Consider the following 24,344-nt stretch of genomic DNA (forward strand, 5'->3'; position numbering starts at 1 on the left):
CACACCTTGCTGAGGAGGAACTTTTCCCATTTTGGCAGCAGCTGATGGCTGTGGAGCTCTGCTCCCAGCTGCAGCTCCCAGAGCAGAGCCAGGGCTTTCCCTGCCTGTCCAGACCAACTGCAGGACCCTGGGAACTTGGGGCAACTTCAGGGCCACAGAAACAGTTCCACCTGTTAGTGCATGGAGCCCACAAGGCACAGAGTGAGCTGGCGCTTTGTAGTTCATGGCAGGACTGGATCCAAAACTGACAGCCGCCAGCTTTTAGCAGCCTGGAGAATCCTTGATGATCACGGAGGGCACCAGCAGCGTGTATGCAAATAGTAACTCTTCTGTTTCTTGTTCCTTCACCCCCGTGGTGACTTTTATTACTTAATTATTGCACACCACATGCTTCAAAACAGCCTAATCTATGGTCGTGTTTTCTAATGATACTAGATGTGCAATCCAGCAATATACATCCCAAGGGGACATTCATATCAGAGGAGACATCCTTCTGCAGGCCTCCTGTTTCATAGATCACATGCTGCAGGGCTTTTCAAGCCTCTGCTTACAAATCAGCTCTGCTGCTCCAGCCTGTTATCTGGAGGCACCCAGTGCCAAAGGCAACACTGACATTTACCCTTTGTCCCTTCTTCTTTCCCCTCCTTCCCTTCCAGTTTGGCATTTCATACTGATCAGAGCTGGGCAAAATATTTCAGAAGGTTAAAAGATGTGGCAAGCCTGTGGTCAAGTGTGTTATTTTCTGTGTAGATCTCCAGTCTTGCACTGTGGTGTAAATGTTGGTATTTCTGACACAAGCATATGGTGAGCATTGCTTTTTTTGCTCCTGTCCCTTTGCTCTCCAAGGCAGGAGCTTTCCTGGTGTGCAGGATTAGCAGGGGAGGGATGCAGGAAAGCACTGAATCTTTGTGTGCAGTCTTTGATTATTGATTTTTCTTTTTTTGGGGGGGGAAGTTGAATGTGTTTTCACATCTCTACGGAGGTGACTTTTACCATCTCCAGTGGACCAGCCAGTTGGTGACTGATTAGTCCACAGCTGGCTTGTAAGTAAATGCTTGAAAGGACACATTTGGGTTGATGCTCTTCAGAGATCCTTCCCTGCCGTGTGATTAATCGCATTTAAGTCCTGATCCAGCAAAGTAGAGAACCATGCCTGGAATGATGCACGCATGAACTGCCTCTCTGAAATGGGAGGGAATGGCTCATGTGCTCTGTTATCCATGTAAACCCCAGTGGGGCTGTAGGATGTGAGGCTTCATCTGGCTTTTCCTCCTTTGGGAGAAACACTGAGAGAGTGGGGAATATCAGGGAACACTTCTTTGACTGAGGTTACTGGAGAGACTTGAGTGAGGTGGCTTTTCCTTTGTAGGTCAAAGCCTGATCTCAGCAGAGCTGATGGGGAATTTGGCCCTGATATCGGTGCTGCTGGGCGACGTGACAGCTCTGATTTGCAGCTGGCCTTTGGGAAAATGTCCTTTTGCCTCAGTGTTACTTAAGGACAGGGATCAATGGCTTGTGTGCTCCCTTCCCTTTTGTCACCCTGCCCAGATGTCACTCCTGAACAGGGAGGATTTTGCTGTTACTGTGTGGGGAGAGCAGGGGAAGCATCCGCTGGAAATGCTTATTGCACATTAAAATCCATCTCATTCAGAGTAACTCAGATCTCCTTGCTCTGGCACAAGCACCCTGCCACAGAAAGGAAAGGCAAAGAAGTTCTGATAGGATGTAACAAATTATTTATAATTGTAGGGAAAAAAAATACTCATCTGCTTCCTTTTATAGTCAAATAGTTGGAGTCACTTCTAATGCTGACATTTCCTAAATATTTTAAAATTTATCTGTGCACATTTTCAAAACTATTATCCCTGAAACAGTTCCTGTCTCTTTAATAGAATCTCTCTAATTTACTTTCAAGAGCCAGGGTACAGACCTATTTTCAACTGAACTGACAAGCACCTGCTAACTTGGTTATACAATGTGGAATTCTAGTCTGCCAGACATCTCCTGAAAAAGAATCTGCAGCCCCCTAATAGGCTATTTTCCTGTGAAAACAGTGTTAAAAAGTATAATAAAGTATTAACAATATTAAAATAAAACAGTGTAGGCCTTAAATGAGCTACAAACTAGTTAAATCTATTCCATTCAATATGAGCCTTCAGTGCTTTGCAGCTGATACCTCAGAGCTGGGATTTATCTAAAATGAAGGCACCAGGGACGTGCAAGAGAAATGGTAATTATAATTTGCAAACATTAGGCTGACACTTTTTTGTGTATGTGTGTATAAATTCTGACAGCTGTGATTTGTGCCAGTGCCAAATAGTGCTCCAGCGTGCTGGGAAGGGCTCACTTTGTGGCAGGCCATCCTCAGAGCAGCAGCTCATTAAAACTTTGGAGAAGGAGAAGTTGCCGAAAACAGGAAGGCGTCAGAACCATCTGAGGGATTTTTGGTACACGCTTGTTGAAAGGTGTTTGAGAAGAGAGCCTTGGGTCTGACAAACTGGAATTTTAGTACGCCTCCCCGTTCACAGTGGGGCAAAATAATTGGTCATCAGTGACTACTAATTTGGTTTAGTAGCCAGAGGCGTTTTTTTTCTTCCCAGAAAATCAATGACAGTGCCGAGGTCTGTTCAACGTGATTCAGCTCAAGACGGGTCCTCATTTAGCTCTTGATGCTTCTTCCACTGGAGACAGCTATTTTGTTAAAATGAAATTAAAATCTATCTATAATACCCAGCTCAGGGAGCGGCACCCGTCAATGCCATGCTGCTCTTGAGGTTTCAAGGTTGTCAGGCTCCCCTCAAACTTATTTTCAAAGGTTTATGTATCAGCTGGATTAAAAAAAAAAAAAGGTACTTGGCAAAAGTGGATACAAAGGACTTTGCTCAGGGAGGGGGTTTATACCAGCTTGAAAGGTGCAATCAATTTGATTGCTAAGCTGTGTTGTGAAAGGGTAAAAACTTGACTTGTGATTGCTTTTTTTTCCCCTGTATAATTCAAAAGCACGTAAATATTTCAGTGCAAACCTCGGCCCGTGGGGTTTCTGTGTGGCTCTGCAGCCAGGGCAGTGCTTTTCCTGCTGCTGGTCAGGCTGGGCAGTGGCTGGAGCAGGACAGGGAGCAGAGAACATGTGCTCAGGCATTGCCTCCCCAGCAGCTGGGCAGATGTTTGGGCTCCAAAACACTGCTGGGATCCCAGGGCAGCTCAGAGGCAGCAGGATCTGACCCTGCTTATGCAACAGATCAGTCACAGAATGGAGTTTACCTATGGTTGTGACATTACAGTTGTGTTGCTGAAGCTTTAACCCTTTCTTGAAAGGTTAATGAGGTTTCAGGGGGTTTAGTCCTTGCTGGTGTCCTTCCACTGAAGATGTGCTTTTGCTGCACAGCCAGCTCTGTCTCTGGGGCCATCAGTCCACAGGGAGACACCTTTGTATTCCTTTCTTGTGTACTTCGTGCTGGGAAAGATTTGTCCTGTGATGGAAGTGTCCATGTAGAATCTCCCCATGGCTAGTGGCATCAGAACCAGCTCAGGTTGGTTTCTTATGGAAACATTAGGGTTGGAAAAGATCTCCAAGATTGATTCCAAGTTTCTTGTTGGGGAACAGTTTGGTCTCCAGCACCTCTGGAGTGTGGGGCTCCTTGGAGCAGCTGCCACAGGTATTGTCTTCACCAGATAAAGCACAAACTGGGCTCTGTGACTCTGTTTGGGGCCATAGGGTAACCCCAACACAGGCATTAGTGCTCAGGTCCCTCTGCCCTGAAAGGGGCTGAGAGCACAGCAAATCTGTGATTACAGCTCCCTCGCCCTGCTGTATTGCCTCCCTTCCTCCCCGGTTACTGATGGGCTGCAGGTAGCAATCTATCTCCCATTAATTTGCCTCTGTGTAGCCCAGCAGGAAGCTGGGCTATGATAACAGCTCTGGCCCTTGTGCTAGAGCCAGCACAGCCCGGCATCCCCTGCAAACTGCCTGCCTCTCCTCGCCTTAATTGTTCCCCTTTGGCCCCTGGACCTGTCTCTTCTAACAAGGGCTGCGAGGAGGGCTGAGGTAATTGAAGCACTTAACCACACTCCCCAGCACTGCCTCCTGCAGCTAATTAGGAACGAGGGCCGCTGGGCTCTTCATTATTTCTTTTAATTGTTTGTGGGTTTTGCATAACGGTGAATGGCAGGAGAGGGATGTGCAGTTAGTGGCGAATTGTTGACTTTGAAATTTCTATGGAAGGTCACTTGCAATTTGTTAAGGCTTTCACAGGGGTGAATTCAATTAGTGGTTCCCTGTCCCTGCTCACACGTGTGTGGGTGTGTTTGTGAGGAGAGGGAGACGTGGCAAAACAAGCTGGATGGGAATCCAAAGGCTCTTCATTTTCCTAAGAAGCTTGTGGACTATACAGTAAAGTTATAGGCTCCTTACAGCTTTATGGTTCTCTAAATAGGTCCTGGCAATAAACCCATGGAGAGGCCCAAAAGATCATTTTTAAATGATCTCCACTTGTCCTCATTTTCCATTAACTATTGAAGAAAATAACAAGAGAAAAATTGGTAGAAAACACTCAGGGACCAATTTTTTTTTGCAGTCTTTGGGCTGGCAAAACTCTCACTTGCAATAGTGGGTCTTCCCCCCGTGTAGCAGCTGTGGGATCTGTGCCTCCAAAGCACTGATTGCCCTGAATTTCTGAAGCTTCTTTACAATCCCTGTAATTTGGGTGAGGAAATAACAATATAAATTATTTCACTGCGGGCAGCCAATGAGGCAGTGGCTTCTTCTAAGTGTCAGAGGATCTGTTATTTTGCTCAGAGGGCTCATACGTATGGAACAGTAAAAAGAATAAAATCCATTGTAAACATGCACTTTAAAAGATTTATCAGATTCTCATAGCTGTACTTAGGAGTACACATGGTTACAAGAGCACCAATTTGCTTTACTATTCCCTCCCAGGCCGAGTGAGATGTTTGCTCACACCAGTCCTAAAAGCACATATGGAAACGTGTGTCTTGCAGGGAAGATACCAAGCCAGCTCTTGCCCATTAAATAACTGGCTGTAATTTGTGTGCTAGCATTGATTTTTAGGGTTGGAGATGCCCTTTGGCTGACTTAATTGAGGATTATTTAGGATTGTCTTCAACACGTTTGTCTGCTGTTATTTGCTGATATCCTCTGAGAAACTCAGGTGGGAAAGCTTTTGGGACAGAGCTGTTCTGCCTGGAGGTCCAAATCTATGGCTGAGAGTGAACAGTGCTCAGTCTGCAGCCATCAACAAATGCAAAACATCCCAGCCAGTGAAAAACCAAGAGCAAACCCCTCCAATGCTGAGCAAAAGAAATCAAAGCGCAAGGTCTTCCCCTTGACCTCCATCCCGTGCTTGAATCTCTCTGGCTGGGTGGGAACATGACTTTGTTTGAAAGGAAAAGATGTTGATGAGGGCTGAAAAGCTTTGTTTTCACAGAAAGGATTCTGTGGTTACTCCCCCCTGATCCAAGTTTTCACTGCACGGGCTGAAAAAGCAAAAGTTGGCAAAGAAAAAGTCCACTTGAGGCGAGAAGTAGTTCCAGGTGGTAAAATTTTGGAAGAGATTTTTCAGCTGGCTGTAATCAATGGAGATAAACTCACAGACAAGAGCCAGCCAGTGTGAGAGTAAATTACTTTCCTATTCAGTGTAAAGCAATTGGTAATAAGGGATCTAAATCTGTCCTTCAGATCTCTTTTTTCCCAGCTCTGTGGCTGATGTGCAGGACCTGAACCTTATGCCAAACCATGACTTGGCTGTTTATTCTCCCTTAATCTGTCAGCCTGAAGTAGTCAAACTCTTACAGCAAGTAAATAACCACTCTGGAGGGGAGTGAGGATCTTGATGGTGCTCTCAGGATTTTTTGAAGGGCGTAACAGGTCCTTCTGCCCAAGCAGATGCTGCAGCCACCGGGGCACAGTGCAGGAGGACAGGGCTGGGAGCTCTGCAGTTGTGATGAGACCACATACCCAGCCTGGAGCATTTCCAGGGGAAGAAAACTACTCTTGAAATAGAAATTCTTATCTTGGCAATGTGAGAAGGGTGGCAGAGACACAAAGTGCCTTTCACTGTGGAAGTGGAGAGGATGTGTAATTATCGGAGCTGATGGGAGTCCTGTATTTTCTAACTTGGTTGCGTTTTTCTGTCGCCATGAGCCTGACAGTGATTACAGTCACTGTGTTACATTTTTACAGTCTGTTCTGTCAGTCCTCGGTGGTTCTTTTTCTTCTGTAAAACTTTTGTTTGCCCTAATCTTTAGGATTTTGGTGGTTTTACACTCTCTTTGGCTCCCAGTGATCATAGGTCAGGTGCATATTTTCTGTAATATTCAATTTTATTGCCTGTCCAGAGTTTCCTGGTGGGTTCTTTCTAGGAACACCCTCTGCTCTTCAACATTATTTCTTTGACATCTTTCCAGTTGCTCTATATCTAGATTAGCTTTCTTTCCACATATATTAATTACCTGAAATGTCCTTTAAGTGTCTCAAAAATAAACCTGTGCACCAAAGAGAAGCTGGAAATATCTCGCCCCCTCTCGAGCAGCTTTCCAAACTTTGTTCTGGCATTGTGCAAACAGCATGGACACTTTGGGTGGAAAGGCCACTTGCTAAGCAGAGCATGAGCATTGAAACCTCCCTTCTCAGGGAAGGTGAAAGACTGGGACAATTGCAAATGATGCCAATTAAAGAGGAGGTGTGGGATAACTGATGCCCTTGGCCAAGTGTAACGATTTGAAGAAGAGAGATTGCAGCGACCAAACGCTTTAGAGGGGTGAGATTGCTGCAGGAACATGATGAAACAGCTGCCAAAGGATTAAGAGCAGTTTTAGAGAATGGGAGGTGGACTGGAGGCAGGAGATGAAGATAAAAGGAAAATGGGATGTAAAATTCAGGGAAGGGACAGTTGAAGCGAAGGCAGACGGCAGGGGGGACCCGGCAGGAGCCATGGGGATGACAGAGTGCCAGGGAAATCCTGCCAGCACACCCAAGGTCAGCCCAACCTCCAGGCCAACTGCCAAGTGCATGGCAGCCCGTGGGAGGCAGGGCTGTGGCCATGCAGGGTTTGGAGCAGGTACAGGTGCAGAATGGCAGAGGATGGCACGTCTGTGCAGTCCTTGTGTCCAGGAATAGGCTCTGGGACGTAGCAGGCAGAATTAGGACACTCACCAAGAGGTGACTGAAAGCTTTTTTCTCCTGGCAGGGCTGGGTAGTGTCTCCATGCTGAGGGTGCACTCTGCCCTGCTCACTCCTGGGGAGAGAACTTGTGCTTGGGGTACCAACTGTCTGCTGGTGTGTTCTGGCTTCCAACTCCTCGTGTGACCTTGCACAGATCAATATCATCCAAAATCTAGCTCTAGACAGCATCCACGTCTTTGCCTTTACTTCTGGTTCCAAAAATGATCCTTTCATGTTGGTGAATTTCACTGCACAGTGAAATTCAGTCAGAAAAGGTGGTCAGGAGGATGAATGTAGGTCTGGACACCTATTGGGGTTTCCAAATGCACCTTGAATAACAGGCTGTGCTGACACCAGTGAAGATCCTGTAGGTCTTCACAGACCCTCTGTGCCTTCAGCTCTCCAGTATCATCAAACACAGGCCCCTCCAGCCTCCCCCTTGTAAAACAAGGTCATTATTGCAGAGTGTGGGGGTTGGACACACCTGCCAGCAGCACTGTGCTGTGGGGTTTTTTGGAAGGAGAAGATCTGGCACTTAGGGACCTCAGCAGCTCTGTAATGTGTCATGCACAGAGCACGTGGATGGGGTTTAGCTCCTGCAGGGGATTGTCAAAGATGGGCATTTTCCTTGGAAGACAGCTGTGGACCAGTTTGTGGTGGGGATGAGGGCTGGGGCAGGTGAAGCTGAGTGTGTGTGCTGTTAGCCCAGCGCCTGCACTCCTGGATATGTCCTCTGCAAAGTGTGGCTTGCACCAGGCAGCTCTGAGAGATCAGAAGCTGATATCTGAGAGATCAGAAGCTCAGCATGGACTGGGGGAGCCTGGCTGGAGGATGCCCCAAGGGGGAGGCTGGGACCCCACAACATCCTCGTTACTGCTGACCTTGGCACGAGCAGTGCCTGCTGATGGATCGGCTCTGGAGCTGGACAAGCCCCTGGGGAACCACTGCATTATCTATTATGTCCCATCAGTGCCTCCCCTGACCCCTCCCAGCTCCGAATGCCACAGGCATCAGGGAAGGAATAAATCTCTGTCTGGTACTGAGAGAGAGAAGGGAGCGAGAGCAGGAAAAAGGAGAGATGAAAAATGTGCTTTTTATGACTCTCACAACAAAGCTGGCCACATGATTCGTAGCAAACATTACTCTGGGAAAAGGGAGGGAGGGAAAGGAGGGGGAATCAGCAAAAAGCAGTGCTGCTTCTCTCCCCTGGAAGGTGCCCAGGGGGAATTATAGAGGGGTATGGGTGACCTTTGAAGGTAAATATCCCAGGAAAAGAAAGGAAAGAGGTCTCAAAGCTTCAGAAATCTCGCTGCAGTGTCTGAGGCTGCCTGCTGAAATGCTCCACACACCGTGAGTGGAAAGCAGAGGCACAAGTGATCTGAGTTAGAGGAGCAGCTGGGCCATTCCATGGTTAACAAGGCACTAATGGCAACCACAGCATTTGCTCATTGCTTTTTGGGATGATCCAGGAGAGCTGCTATGGGTGAGCCTGGGAACTCCTGACCTTGGTGTCTCTGGTATCTTTAACTTGCCAGGCATGGAAAAGTGTGTTTAACTCCCACTTTTACCGAAATGGCTGTAACAACTCCTTGATAATCCCAGTCGTTTGGTTTTATCTATAAAGTGCTTTTAAAGTAAAGGGATAAATACAATCAGTCTGCATAAAAGGTAGCTATTAAGGAGCAGGCAAGTTGTACAAGAATAACTTTCAATTAAAAGCCTTTTCTCACTACTTCTGCTGTTGTGGGGTCTGCAGATTTTCCTTAAAACTTTTGAAACATGCCTGGGCTTCTTACAGGCAGCCATTTAACCTCCGTTTATGAAGAAATAAAGCAAAATTGATGTTGATTTTGGTCTGCATTGGGGGATACTTTTGCAACATAAAAGCCCTTTTGCCTGCAATTTGCAGAGCAGCCCTGTCACATCGGTGAGGGCTGATACTGATAAAGATAAAGCTTTATAGCTGGGGCATTTGCAGCTAACAGCAAGCTAATGCTACATTTTCATTTTGATGCAATTAATGTTAATGTCTGCTACGAAAATTGTCATTAAATACCATTTTAAAATCCATTCAATTTGCATATGCAAAGCCCATTTACTATCATGTAAAATACACAGTGCTGTTCATCATGTCTTTTCTCTAGAATTTGTAGCTGTTATTTTTCTGGTAGTGATTATTATCTAGCTCTTAAAATGAAACCTAATGTCTGTCCAGGCTTGCACAGAGCAAGAAACCCCCCTGGGCTCCAGCAGTAGAAGGACTTTCAGAAGCTTTGAGCACTGCTTTGTGCTAGAGTTGCACTGGCAGTGAGAAGTTTCTTTGCCTCTATCCTGCTCTACTACCAATTTCTGCCAATGCAGGGTGATGAACTCAGTGGGAGAGAGTGGGATAAAGAACTTGAACTGATCTTTAACTCCACCAGAGTATTTCAACCAGTGCAGACAGGTAGAAATGCTGTTGTTCTAATTCTCTGACCCTGGGAAACCATTTTTCTGGTTGTCAGCTCTTCATATTCCTTTAGATTAAAGGGTTGGCATTGAAGATATTTTTAGGGGGCTTCAAGGCCTTATTACCACAGGTGAAATGAGGCTGCATTGTGGCACATAGGTGAGATTCAGGCAGATTATCTGACAGATAATCTGTTATTATTACTATCTGATTATCTGACAGAAGTGTAACCAGACACAGATGTGATGCTGTGACTCAGCAGATCCAGGTTCAGGACACTTCTGTTTTGGGGACTGTGGCAGCTGAGTTGGGGAGAGATGTAGGTGTGAGGGTAGGAAGGAATAATTTCATCCTGAGGATGCCCCAATCTTCCCCCTTACCGTGATGGTCTGCCAAAAGTCATGCCTGGAGGTATCTTGCACCCATAGTGGAGGACGTTCTTGTCCTTGAGGCGAATGTCCATGTATTTGTAGTAGAGCCCAAACTCCCGGGCTGTGGTGCACCTTTCATCCACAGCCCCACGGCCCATGGTGACAAAGTCTCGGGGCATCACCTTCTTCTTACGTGGTCTGGCCTTCACTACATCCCAGTGCCCTATGGCTGGAGATGGAAGGAAATAGGGGAGAAAAAGATGAGGCATTTTGGTTACTCCTGTTTTGGAAAGCAGATTGAAGTGTGTGCACCATGCATGGGGGGTTTTGTGTGGCTAAGGTTCATCTTGTCATGGATTCACCGTGCAGTGAACTTCATATCCTGTCCCACTGCATCCCATTTCCCAGCTGGACTGGATATTTCTCACCATTTCACAGGGAAATTCTCCCTGAGAGCACAAAGTAGGAGCCCTAGCAAAGTTATGACGGTGGCCAAGTGCATCACCCTTTGCAGGTCACCCTCCCTGCTGGGGCTCTGTGGGATCCTCTAAAAATTTCCAGTGTGACAGAGAAACTTTACTGCTTCACCAGGAAGTTGAGGTGATATTCATAAAATTGGGTTAATGTTGGAGTTCTGCACTCCCAGCTTGATGAGAAGTATTGAAGAGCCCTGGGAAGGAGGGGAGGGTCTCTCCTAGCATTAGGATTTTGTTGCAGGTGTGAGTTTTAGGGGCAGTGTCCTACCTTCAGGGACTCCTCCATCTCTGTCGTATATGTACATCCCATAGGTGAAATCAGGGCCTGGCAGGGGGTAGCAGTTTCTCATGACCTTCCCCACTTCTGCCTGCAGAAAAGTGAAGTTAAAAGAGAAGCATAAAGACCTTTTCTGGTAAGATAAAGCTCCTGAAAAAAGGAGTGCCACGTGAGGGCCACAGTGCAAAAAGGGGCTGAAGCCTTAAGGATGCTGAATTTCACACAAGTTTGGTTTTGAGTTATAAAGAGACCTAGTCTTGCTGGAAATAGGGATCCTGACTCAATAGATATGGACTTGAAGCCTTCTTGTTTAGTTAAGAAGCTGTGGTGTCTGCTGGGCAGACTGCAGCTAGTCTTAACTTTACTTTGAGCTATTTCATTTCCAAATCATGCATCCTCCCAAGAAAACTGACATAAACATCCCCAGGCACAATCACATGGCTGCCCCTGCCTGGGAATAATCAAGACACAAGGCATGCTGCAGGAGGAGGAGAAGGGGATGAAGAAGGGGCAGCAGAGCCTGGGGTTTATAGCACAGAAGAGAACTTGAGCTCAGTAACCTCATTTCTATTTAGTTTTCAAACAAACCCTTCCCCAGCTTACGTGTGTCCCAGCCTGGTGGGTCTGTGGGATTAACTGACCTCCCCTCACCCTTTTGTCTCCACCCTCCCATCTCCATGGTGAAGTCACTGCAGGATGTGTGTCTTGAAACCTCATTGCTGCTGGACAGGGAGGTGCTGGAGGAGGGAAGGGGAGAGACACATGGGTACATGGGGTTGTGTGTTCTGCCAGGGAAAGCTAGAGCAGAGTCAGGCAGCAAGTCCCCAGGAGCTCTGAGAGCAGGGTGTGGGTGCTTTGGGATGGGTGATTTTCCATGGGAAGGCTCTTTGAGGAGCTGGGATGTTGTAGGTGTTGGCAGGTCTTGCTAGGAGAATGAAAGTGCTGAAGTATCACTCTAGTGCTTCTCAAACTCTTACACTCGTGACACTCTAAAGCAGGTGTGGCATTCCCATGACTCTCAGGAGCACAAATTCACCAGAAAATGAGTTTTATGGACTTGTCCCGTGCAAAACTACAGACCCTTTGTTGCAAGCAGCCCTTCCCAAAAGCCATTGATTCAGCAACGAGACACAACCATGGCTGCATTTCCTCACCTGCCTGCTGTGAACCTGGAGCAGAGGGAGGGAGGGAGGGAATGTCCCTTGTCCAGCACTGAGCACGAGGACAGTGAGAGGGGTTTCAGTGCCACCAGGGCTGCGGTGTCACCCGGCAGTGACAAACCATGTGTGCTCTGCGTGCACTGAGAGCTCGCAAAGCACACACACCGCTGCCAGGGATGATAAAGGAGCTTTCATTGCTGATCTATTTCTCCTGTATTTACAGCTATTTTTAGATTAGTTGTCACTGGTGTACAAGGGAAACGGTGTAATGTTCCTGAGATGCATGAGAAAAGGCATTTTCCTGGGATCATGCACTGATGGCTGATCAGGGAAGTGAGGTCAGAAATCTGCTATGGTGGCAAAGGTGTGGCAGAGGGGAGAAAATCACTGAGAAGCTGCAGGAAAGGAGAGAGGTCTGTGACCTGTGGCAAAGCTGCTTCCAAACCCTCGAGCACAGAACTCTGCAGAATAGAAGAAATTACGGGATTTAAAGAGTCCTTTTTGTAGAGCACCTGAAGTTAACACAGTTGGGTGTTTACTCCATCACAAAATGAGTGCATGCTGTTTCCTTTTATGATCAGGTGGCATTTTACAGTCACTTTGCACTGAATAAATAAAGCTGAAGGTGCTGGATAATTAATTAAAAAAAAAAATCTGGTCCAATATGTTGAACATGGAGAGAATCTGTGTCTGAAGAAAAATCAACGAACTCAGAGAACTCTGGTTGCCTGCCAACATCTTTTACCTACAAAAGCAAAGAAGGGGAAGGATGCAGCAGGAATGAATCTTGCTCCGTGTAATCCAAGATTACAGCATTTCTCATTCATAAATTAGCAAAATGCTGTTTCCAGCTCATGGGCTGATTTCATTTGTTTGTCCTGGGGCATTATAGGTGTGCTCTGTCATAAAGCAGTGGGAAACTGAGCCAAAGTTGATGCAGAAGCTCTTTTTTTTCCTTTCTCCCCCAGTTCCAGCACCGTTCCCTGTGTTCAGGTTTAGCCTGTCACAAAGCTGCTTGGCTGGAATACAGATCTGTCTGACAGCTGTGCCCATCAGCAGACAACTTCATTAAACCTCATTAAGATGTCATTTCTCTGCCTTATTTCCCACCTCTTGGCTCTAATTAAAACCGTCTCTCTCTGCATCCCAGGCGGTCCTAATTTTCTCTGGATACCTTCTGCAAGTTCTCTCCCTTTACGACCTCAGTGAGGAAAATCCAGCATCTTAAATGCTGTTTATCCAGCCAGTTTGGAAAAGACAGCTCTAGACTTTTTCCTGAAGCATTCCCAGAGCACCCAGCAGAGATCAACACCTCTTAGGGCTGTGAGATGTGTGCGTTGAGGCTTTGTTTGCTCTCTCAACCTGTCCTTAAGGGCTCAGCTATGCATCCTTTCCCCTTGGATGATCATTTTCCTGGTTGAACCAGGTGTGTCTGGGCTGGGTTTGGATGGTGCTGTGCCCAGACTGGCCATGGTGCAGTGCTGGGGGTGTTTGTTCAGTGGGAATAACTTGGTTGGCTGAAGAGTGCTGTTGGGTGTATTGAGTTATCCCCAGCCTTAGCCAGGTAGTTTCTGGTTTGTGCAAACCCTGGGCTTGAGCCCTGGATTTGTATTTAAGTGCTGGAAAATGTTTGCTCTGAAAGAAAAGCAAGGCTCTGAAAGGGGTTTGTTTCTAAGAGGTGGATGCATTGCCGAGGTTTAAGGCAGTGCAAAACCTTTAAGGATTCCAGGTTTTGTTGCAGGACTTATTTGTGTTCCAACCCCTGGTGTTCCCAGCTCAGCAATGCACATTGCATCAATTTTCTAAAGATGACTGAGAGACGTAGGAGACGTGTCCATGCAGAGAGGTACAGAGAGAGACCGAGATGTGGATTTTTAATCCCTGCCTCTGCAGCCTTTCCCTGCGAGAGGATGCTGGGCAAATGCATGAATCCTCTCTGTTCCTACTCAGCCAGGGCTGCCCCATCCCCTCCTCTCTGGCTCTGCCCTGTGGACACCTGCAAACTCTGTGCCGGTGCGTTTCCAGCCTGCCAGGCTCTGCCTCCTTCCTACCTTCTGTTCTCCTTTTCATTACACCCCCTTGTACAGTAAAGCCTCCCGTCACGCTGCCATTACTATTATTATTGCAGATTTACTGCACTTGCAGAGTGAAGTGATTGCAGTGACAAGGCCCAGCATTTTTCCCTCCTTCCCCCGCGACAGCTTGAAATCAAGCCCTTCATTTGCATTTACATGATCTTGCTGTGCAGCTTATGAGATCGGGAGATTTATTTGCTACTTAGCTTGATGTTTGATTACACTCTAAGAAGGCAGTGAGCTACAAAGTGCAGGGATACATCAGAACTGAGCTACTGAAAGCCTCTGGGGGACAGTAACTCAACATCAGGTTTAGGTAGATGAGAAAGGGAATGTTCAGTGTTTTGAGAAAGGCAAATTTGATGAGGGTTTTTTTTTTTTAAAGGTGGAAGGAAAAACTTACTTTTCCTTTCTCACAGGAAAAAAAAAGAGAAAATAAGAATGTTTTTATAACACACCTGAACAATCTGGGTTTGTTAGTGCAGAAGAAATCCTAGCAGGGGCTGGTGGCTGCTGGGCTGCCTGCCACCAACTGCTTGTAACTTCCACTCCCAAGAAGATTATTAATAATAAGTTGGCAGTTGTCTCTGAAGCTTTTCATAAGCATTAAAGGTCAAAGCCAAAGGAAGTTTTGCTTGATGGACCACCACAAAATCTGTCCCCAGTTTATTAAGCTTCAAAACATGCCACTGAGCACTAATCCTCTGCAATAGAGGGGAAACTGAGGCAGGGATTCAGTGTGACCATGCAGGACAGCAAAGGGAACAGAGGCTGGACTGGGGAGAGAAGCAGACCATTCCTAATATTTACTATATTCAGAGTGGGACTCTAAATTATCACAGTGTTCTACAGCAGTGTAAGAGTCTTTCTCTTTCCGGAGAAAAGGGTGATGGTTGGGCAAACTGTTGCCCTTGGGGTCAGGAACGGCAAAGCTCAAGGACCTTGCAGTGAGTTTAACTCCTTTCATTACAAATCCTCCAGACAGGGCAGCCCCACTGCTAACCCAGAGTACATCTACAAGTGCAATCTCCACTAACCCGTGCTCCTGATGGACCTGCACTGGGAGCTGCAGCCTTATTAGACACCAACCTTTGAGTGTCAGGTGTGGATTTGAACGATTTTCCTCTCTAGAAGCCCCGATCTGTGTAATGCCAGCAGCAGAGGCATCTCCCTCTCCGGGTTGCAGAGGGCAATGAGAGAAGGCAGACAGCATTTCTAGCCCAGGTTCTCCTCACCCAACCCCTGTCACCACTCCCTTCCCATTTTCTTGCTCCCAACAGGGCTGTGACACCAACAAGGGCCACACACAGTGCCCAGCACAGAAACCATTCTGGGGAAGCACCCACTGCCTGCTACAATCCCTGTGCATTCCAACTGTTTGCACTTAGCTTTTAGTCTTGAAAATTGCCATGAGATATGCTATTACAATTAATCATTAAAGACTTAAGAAAGAGTATACCCCATTACATAAAAGACTCCAGCGATGATCTTTATCCAACTTGTAAAATGGGCAGACTTGATGCGACTGAATAATTTTCCTCTCATCTGCACAAAATCATGAATGCAAGTCAGACTTTGAGCCTGAAGTGAACACTGCGAGACCAGCTTATAATTACCAAAACTGAAAAAAAGAACAGCGTTTTCTAATGAATGACAAGCCACTAGGTGGAAATCTAATTTGGTCTAATTAAGCAGCCTTTGTGAGGATTTGTCTTTAGATGAAAAGAGGGAGCCAAAGAGATCTAAATGCAAATGAACTCTATCATTTTGGTTTTAAAGGGCCAGGCAGATACGAAAGTATTTGTGTACACAACACTTGCATTTGTCTTCATGGGTGTATTCACCTTCTCGTTTTCCATTGAAAAATCCTGCTTGCCCCAAAATTCTGGAATTCTGAATATTAGTCACTTTTTATGGAGTTAGTCTATAATGTGCTGTTGGAGGGACAATGGTAGCAGTAGGGTATTGCAGCTGTTAAAATTGCCTTTCTCTGTAAAAGGGCTGCTTCTTCCTGCTGTTCGAAAATGATTTTAGGAAAAAAAAAAAAGGATATTTTTTTGCTAAGGAGTCAGATCCCAGCTCTGCCACTGTCGATGTGTGGCACAGTATAACTCTCAGGTCTTTGGGGGCACCTGCTGGACCCTGAGCTCCTCCTCGGCTCCTCTGTGTCAGGATGAATTACTTCAGCATTGATAAATCACCAACACCTTGCCCAGTTGTGCTATTTCTGCTGATTCTGCCGGCAGTCTCCACGCTGGGAGCAGCCAGCCCAGGTACAGCCCCAAAGGCTGAGACTCGCCGAGGTGTTTGACTATAATTGAGATGGAAATATTGAAAACGATCTTCTCCTGCTCTATTAAACCTGCTCCTGACTTTAAGATAAATTTGTGTCTGTGTAAGGGTTTCATGCCAGCAATGAAGGTCAAAGAAGCACATGTGTTTCTGTAGAGGGTGTCACAGCTTGTGAAGTTCACATCAGCCCCTGCCTGCTCTCAGCCCCGAGGAAGAAATGTGGTCTGCAGTCAGAAGACAAAGCCCTTGGCAGGAGGGATGGGTTATTCAGGCTAAATGAATGTGCAGGTTACAGCTACTGCTGAGTGAGGGCTTACCTGTGCCTGATTTTTCTTGAGCTACAAGCACCATTCGCCTCTGAGAGCCAGGATGAGCCTGGGTTAGGTTTGAGGACATGTGGGGACAATGGCAGAGGGGTTGGTACAGCATGGGGTGGTCCTGGAGCAGCTGGATGGAGAACATCTCTGAGTCCTTGCTCTCCCTACAGGCAACATCAGGGGGGAAATGGAGGCATGGATGGACAGCTCAGGGTGGGAAAATAAGAGGAATAATTCTGCCTTTGATGTGGCAGCAGTTTTGGAAGCTTTGGGGAGAATGTGGGCGGAATAGTGCAGCACCTTGGCAAAACCAGCAATTTTACCATTTTTGCAGTTGACTTCCCATAGAAAGGCAGGGCATGCAGAGAGGAGCTGGAAAAGGTGCAGTGGGGTTGTCATTTCCCAGAGAACCACAGCCTTGGGGATCTCTGCTGTGCTGCAAATGCTGAAGTTAAATTCTGCCAGGGAATGGTGTTGCTCCATGACTGCCTTCAGTGAGGGCACTGAGGTTTAGCTGAGAGAAGGGCGTGGGCTATTTGAGAACGAGAGAATGTTCTCTAAATGGTAAAGAGAATGGACAATGGCTTGGTTTTTTGGTTTGGTTTTTCTTTTTTTTAAAGGTTCTGTCCCCTTTCAGCAGTTATGACCTTTTCTTTGTGTTTAGCCCTTAATAATATCCGTTCTTTGAACCTCCCCATCTGCTACTTCAGGAAAAATCCCTTTATGTTCTCAAGGCCAGATGTTGGCCCAGATTATGTCCAGAGCAACTCAGCTCAGTGAAGCTGCTGCTTACACCATGTAACTCCCTGCTGCTCCTTCAACTCCACACAGGTATCTTTTATTTAAGTCCCTTGCTTTTATTTGGGTGCAATAGAACATGCTAAGCTAAGTGCTGCCAGTATAGCCTTCATATAAGTCACACTGACATTAAAGGAGTTGAATTCAAGAGAGGATTTGACTGTGGACCTTTCTGAGCACACTGAATATGACATTTCCTGTACAGTAAAATAGTTCCCCAGCAGCACAGACCTCTGATTCTTAGGCCAAATTAAATCCCTGGCTGCAAATGAGATACTGGCTGCCTTGAGAGCTACCTGTTATTTCACAGCAGAATTTGTCTGAAGTCAATACACTTGTGGTACCTCCTAGAACAAAATTCAAATATTTTACATGAGGAGACAACTTGTTAAATTCAGGCAAACCTCTGGTTCAGGAATCTCTCAGCTTTCACTCAAGGAGAAACTCTAATCTCTGATCAAAGGTGCAGGAACTTACCAACTTCAGTCACCTCATGTGCAGAATAATCTCCATTTTCATTAGAGAATAGATGAAGTTTTTGCCGTTAAAAAAGGATGCTGTTTCTTTAATGTAATAAAACCTCAGCAGGACAGAACGTCTTTACTAGACTATCCCTCACTATTCCCACAAGAAATCAAATATAATCCTATTTAAGAAGCTTTAAATAATTTTGAGCTTTCATATTGACTTATTAAAATGCAGCTTAAAAAATGCCTTCCTTGCAATCCCTTTACAAGGGTCAGGGATATAAAATTTGAAGAAATATGATTAGTAGATCAGTTGGAAAGATATGCAGCAGCTTCCACTTTTATTATTTAAAATACCCTTTCAGAAGAAAAGGTGATTCTGTAAAAAGTGTCACCATCTCCCCAAAGGAATCCAGTCCTGGGGCTTCCAGTCCTGTCTCCTGCATTCAGAATTCAACATTTCTGCCAGATTTTTCTTAGACCTGAAGAGCCCTTGCAGCTGGGCCAGAAGAGCTGGTTTTTGTGTGCTCACAGCCCAGAAAAATTGAGGCTTATCAGGCTCAGGCACAGAATAAGCCAGGAGCACCTGTGGCCATTCCAGCCTGGTTGAGAAGACAAAGTGATAACAGAGATGCAAATATGCCCCAGAGGACAGAACCACTTCAGGGCTGAGCACAGGTACAGTTTGGCCCCCAGAGCCTTTTTCTTTTAGCACCTGGAAACTTGCAGAGATGAAGAGCTGTAAACTTTCAGATGTTGGTTGGAGTGGGATGAGTCCCTTTTTCACTGTCTAAACACTATGTGTTGGAATGGAAAATTATAGGATGAAACAAGGATCCTGCTGTGCTGACTTGGACTCTCTGCAGGGTGAGCTGTGTCTCCAAGCAGCAGCTGCAGACTCCACCTGAATCCTGAGAGGTCCAGGCAGAAATCTTCTTCCAGCAGATTTCAGTCCAGTTTCAATGCCCAAGTTCATTCCTGTCGAGTTCAGAGGAGGTGCAGCTCCCCTGGGATCAGCAGGGTTGGAGGGATGTAAATGATGAGCCAATTTGACCCCAGCTCTTGAAGAATATTAAATACAACTCAAATTGTGCTGTCAGCTGGGCACAACTCCCATTAAGCACAGAGGGCCTTGTGCTAATGCAAGAACCTGCCTGAATCATTTGCTCTGTCCTACAGCAAAATGTATTCAACCTGCTGAAATTTAACTGCAAAACCCAGCGAGCAAAATCACACCCTGCCCATTACACTTACAGCCAGCTGCTGTGAAATCCTAATGTGTCAGACTTTCTCCGGGAAATAAGGGAACTAATAACTTTACTCCTGCCTAAGGCTGGACTTTGGTCAAGGCTGTCAAGGCTTCTATGATTTTCCTGTGTTTTTGAGAAAAAAAAACCCATGATTTTGACATTTTGTGTGTGTGAGCAAGCAGGGAGCTGTGATAGCTGAACTTCCCAGAGCTGCAGTGCTCAACCTTGGGTGCTCTGCAAGACAAACACCAAAAGGTCCTGAGCCCTATGGCCTCTGTTTTCAGCTCCTGAACAGCTCAGTGGCAGTCAGACAGCTTTGACTCCTGGCAAGATCTTGCCCAGAGTTTTCTCCTGTGGCAGAAAAAGCAGCAGTGACACCAAAGGCAAGACCAGCAAGCCCTGGAGAGAGCCTTAATCCTCCAAGGAGCTGTTGAGAAGTTTTTCCCCTGCCCTGTCTTCCTAATTTTCTACATTTATGACAATAATTGTGAAACTGGGCTGAAATAGCACTGGGTAATTGCTGCCAATGGTTAAAAACTCTCATTGCCCATGGGCTGGTCATATTAACTTTTGCCATGTCTTTAGCACCATTATCTGGCTTACAAATTATTGCTTGCTTTCTTATATATATATATACATATATTTAAAATTCCCCACAATTCTACATCTGACTTCCTCACTGCTTTCCCTACCAAATTTTCTCAATACAATTCCAGCTCTGCTTTGTTCTACTGTTTTTCTCTCCAGTCCCATATATTTATTTTGAAAGGATAGAACAGAAAGGGTTGGATACTGCTCAGGTATGACATACATGAGCAGCCCAATTGCTTTCAAAGGGGCAACCTTCTGAGGCAACCAAGAGCTGGCTCGAAAAAGTCACTTCCTAATTGCATCATATTTGCTAAATCAGATGTTTTACGTGTTTGAGAATTCTCCATGTTCCCTTCATGTTCAGCCATTACAAAAGGCTCCTGCTCTGCTGGAGTTCTGACCCATATTTTCCCTGCTGCAGTCCAAATTTGGTTGCTAAAAGGTAAGAGGAAAAAAAAAAAACTCTGCCTCATCACATCTCTCCCAACCCCTGTTCAGCTGCTGTGGTATTTTCCTTCATTATGCTGCTGCCTCAGACTGTAAACCTCTCTAATTTCCTACATCGCAGCTATTTATTTAAATGCTAACTCGCATTATGAAGTGATAATCCACAAGCGCAGGAGATAATTTATGAAGCATTTAAATTAAGAGGAGCAGCTAATTGGGAGCATGTGTCTTATAAGCCTTGCTAACACCAGAAAACTACAAATTAGGGAGAAAATGGAAGATATTTTTATCTTGCTTTTTTTCTTTTGTAATGCACTGAGGAAAAATATTACCATACATCACACAAACACTGCTGCTCACAGAAGTCTTCTGTTGTTGGCTTCATAGTTACTCGAACACACAATGCTCTCGTTATTACAAATTCCTCATTATAACACACAAAATCATCTTTGCTCTCAGAGAAGGTGGAACGAGGTGGGGTTTTCTCCAAATAAAGCGGAATAAATTTGCCAGGAAAGGTCCCCTTCTCGGCTGCACGCATTAATTTAAAAGAGCAAAGGCTCCCTTGTTATATAGCAATGTTAAAGTGCATTTAATTTAGGACTGCATCACGTTGTAGGAGTTTTATAGGTTTTTGTTGAAGTGAGAATGAGCATAAATGGCTGTGAATCAGGGAAAAGCAAATGTGCTGTGGCTGCAAGGCTGAGGCGTTTTGGATGCTCTGTTCAGATTTTTTGACACCAAAGTCACAAACTTTGTTTTCACTGCAGCTTTGTGGTGGTTTATTCAGTTAAAAAAAACCTAATATTGACCTGAATCTGAATAGCAATGTGCTCCATGCTGTGCAGTTCCTGGGATACAGCTGTGCAATGGAGATGGCTCACTAAGTGCTGCTGGGATGGGCTGAGGGGAGAGGAGGGTTTGGACTCCCAGGCCAAGTCAACATCATTGGGGAAAGTGATAATTATCCTCAGTTTGAAGGTCACAATCCTGCACCACATTCCCTGGGAGGCCCTTGCAAGGCTGGGTGTCCTCAGGAGGCAGCTGCTTCTTCCTCTAAGTGCAATGTCCCTCTGGTGGGGTTTTTTGGGGTGTCAGTGCTTTGATCAGAGGAAACATCTGGGATGTTCTCTCACAGGAGCCAGAGGGTTTCTCTGCACTCCCCAAAGAGCATCTCAGGCACCCAGAGGATTGCATTAACCCATTAATTAATTAACCCATTAATTTTCCATTAATCAGAGGGAGCTCATGGCATATGGAGCCTGAGTTGACAGCAAAGACCACCTTAACATAGAGCCCTCTGCCAGCCTTCAGCAGCCACTTTAGCTTTCAGCACAGCTGAGTGAGATCTTTAGCTAGGATCCTCCTTTACCAGGCAGCCAATTCTTGTGGGTCCCTTGTGTGGCTGCTGGAGACAGATTTGCTGTTAGAGTGAAATATTGTGTGCACACCCTGCCTGGCAGGGTGCTTGGGAACCACAGCGAGATCCTTGGGCAGAGGATGCTCTGGAAGTGTGTGTGTGTGAGTCCAACCCCTCTGCATGTCTAGAAAATACCTCCCTTTAATCTCTGCATTCCTGCTCCTGCTCTTACAAATCTCCCTTTCTGTATTCCCTGTCAGAAAACAGTCAGCAAACAGGTTCTGGCATTATTGGAGTTGCTCCTCGATTCGAAGGAAACCATAAATCTGAAACTTCAATCATATCTTTATGATCATTCAGCAAACAGAGATGGAGGATTTATTCAACATGGGATAGCAAAGGGGAAACTGCAGGGGGTTATTGCAGGAGATATTGGTTTAGCTAAGGCAGAACTGCTCCCTCGGGTCTCTCTACGGCCGAGCCAATGAACAATGGCACCAATGACAATAACAAGGCAATTATGGGGAAGAGGGTGAGGAGGGGGTAATGCTTTGTTAAAGATAGAGGTAAGATTCCAGCATGGTGTCTCTTTTGTGTGCTTTCAGAACTAAAGGATGGTGTGTCTGCCCGGGGTGGTCTTATTAGGAGCTGGTGATCCTAAAAACACAGCAAGGGCTTCAAAGTGCCTGTAGCTTGCATGTGATTGTGCTGCTCTTAGGAGGTTAGGATGATTTCCTCCCTAATTAAATAGGGCTGGCAATGGGTTCCTCTAATCCATGCTGCACTCCAGGGCAAGAGATAAGTACATAAACCTCTGCTGACAAAGGTTTGTCTCTCTGGCTATGTTGGGTTTTCTGCATTTAGAACTAACCCTTATTCCCAGGAGGGGACTCAGGGGATCTCCCCTTGCTGGGAACATGCTCAGACCTTCACCCAGCTCAGCCACAAACACTAAAAGAGCCCTTCCACCAGCTTGGCCTGAAAGGCTGCTTTGAGATCACCCAGTGCCCTGGTGCCCAGCCTTGCACTGCTCCCAGCTTCATATTCTAGATGATATTTTTAATAACTGTAGCCAACTTTCAAAATCCTGACTGGAGAGAGAAGCTCAGTCCTTAGGTTTAGGATACAAAATGACTTTTGAACACCATAAGCAGTGTCTGCATCTGCTCTCACAGGGGTCAAAATCCTGTGGGATGCCTTGGTTTCACCAAGCAGAAGCACTGGGGTCAGCCTTGTCCTGGGGCCCTCCAGCAACAGTTTCCCAAGTACAAAATGGGAACACAAAAGCCATGGCACAAAGGGATGGAAATGTTCCTGGGCAAGCTGGATCCTGCCACAGCTGCCAAGGAATGGGACCTGCACGAAATTAGCATCTTTTCAGAGTGCAAGTGACAAACGTCCTTTTTTTAAAAAAAAGAGATGCCGTGGTGCAAAAGCATGAACCAAGCGATCCATCCCCACCTGTCCTGCCTCCCCTCCCCTTCTCCCAGCAATTTTTCCTCCCTTCCCTTCCCTTGCAAACCCCTGGGCGGTTTGTTTTTGCCTGCAGAAGGAAGCTTGAAATATTGTGGAGGGGTGCAGGCAGTGCTCCCTGTGGCCTTGCCCCTGATGGCAGCAATGCAGCCATAAAATAACCCAGAGCCATCCGTAACCTGTCGCCAAATCCCCTCTCCGAGGTGAGAGTTTTCCTCCCTGCCGTGGCTGTTAGCTGCAATGTATTTCTCCCTGCACTAAGCACCGTCTTTCCCAGGGCTGCATTACAATGATTTATAAACCCCATTTCTGGGGGAAACTAATAGATCAAAGTGAGGAGAAGGAAAAGGAGACACGAGCAGCTGGAAGAAGATATTGAAGCATGAAACAAAAACAGAAATGAAAAAGTAGTTTGTGGCACTAGTGAGTTGTTCTGTGCTGCACTTCCATTATTGAAAAATAATAGGGGGAATCTGTATTTTAATCCATTTTTTTAAAGAGATGTTCAAGTAATCTGAAAAGCTCTTCCTAGAGCCAGCTTGCTTTTGTGTGTTTGTGCATCTCTTACAGAACCAAACACTTATTTTGCTGTTTAGCCTTTCCCTGTCTATTCTCATGTCATATTTAGACTTCCCATGTTTTTAAGCAGCAACCAGATTTTCTAACAGGGTAACAGAGAGCATTTCATGGAGGATTGATGCTTGTCTGGACCTGAGCCTAGGATGTGCTTGCTCCTGAGCTAAGCCTTGGTCAGTTTTTACAAAGGGACATCATGGACTGAGGTCAGGGTGGCCAGTGAGGTGCTCTGCCTTTGTTTCTGCTCCCTCTCCTGCCCAGTGGAGATGAATGGACAAGATTCATCACGTAACTCTCAGCATCAGTCAAGTTAAAACCCGACTGAACTGAGCCAGGAGTACAGCCCAATGCTCCTCTCTTAGTTCTACGATGATTAATGCATTAGTGTTTGTAAGAGCTTGGGTGATACGGAGCTAATTGGGCTTTTGTGTGTGTTCTGCTTGTCTGGTTCAGCACCAGACATCCCTGACTTCAAACACAGGCTGGGCTGGAGAATTATTATGAAAATATCCATAATCCTTGTGGAGTGCTTCATATATTTACGGGGCTGCACAAACCTTCTACCTACGATCTCCCTGTGTCGAGTGGATGTAAAAGCAAACGTTACACACAACTGATGAAATGCACTGAGTGGGACAAACAGCAGATTTGAGAGAACACAGACGTGTGTGCCAAGACCACAGGGGCTTTTCTGAGAGATTGTACAGAGCCATGAGAGAGAAGCTGAGGAATTATCCCCAGGCACGTCCCAAACTTGTCTGATGTTTGTAGGTTTCCATTCAAAG

At 46.0% G+C, this 24,344-nt stretch overlaps 1 protein-coding gene across 1 annotated transcript in view; it reads right to left on the reverse strand.

The window, feature by feature from the left end:
* CFAP77 (cilia and flagella associated protein 77) overlaps positions 1-24,344 on the reverse strand; it is a 55,377-nt gene that overhangs the window by 11,614 nt on the left and 19,419 nt on the right. Inside the window, exons 2-3 of the mRNA XM_085076961.1 lie at positions 10,745-10,844; positions 10,010-10,229 (exon numbers count right to left, since the gene is read on the reverse strand). Coding sequence (XP_084933087.1) covers positions 10,010-10,229; positions 10,745-10,844 — 320 coding nt within the window. The remainder of the gene's footprint in view (positions 1-10,009; positions 10,230-10,744; positions 10,845-24,344) is intronic.

Source organism: Lichenostomus cassidix, chromosome 17 (assembly GCF_008360975.1).
Source record: "Lichenostomus cassidix isolate B80296 chromosome 17, HeHo_3.0, whole genome shotgun sequence".
NCBI lineage: Eukaryota > Metazoa > Chordata > Aves > Passeriformes > Meliphagidae > Lichenostomus > Lichenostomus cassidix.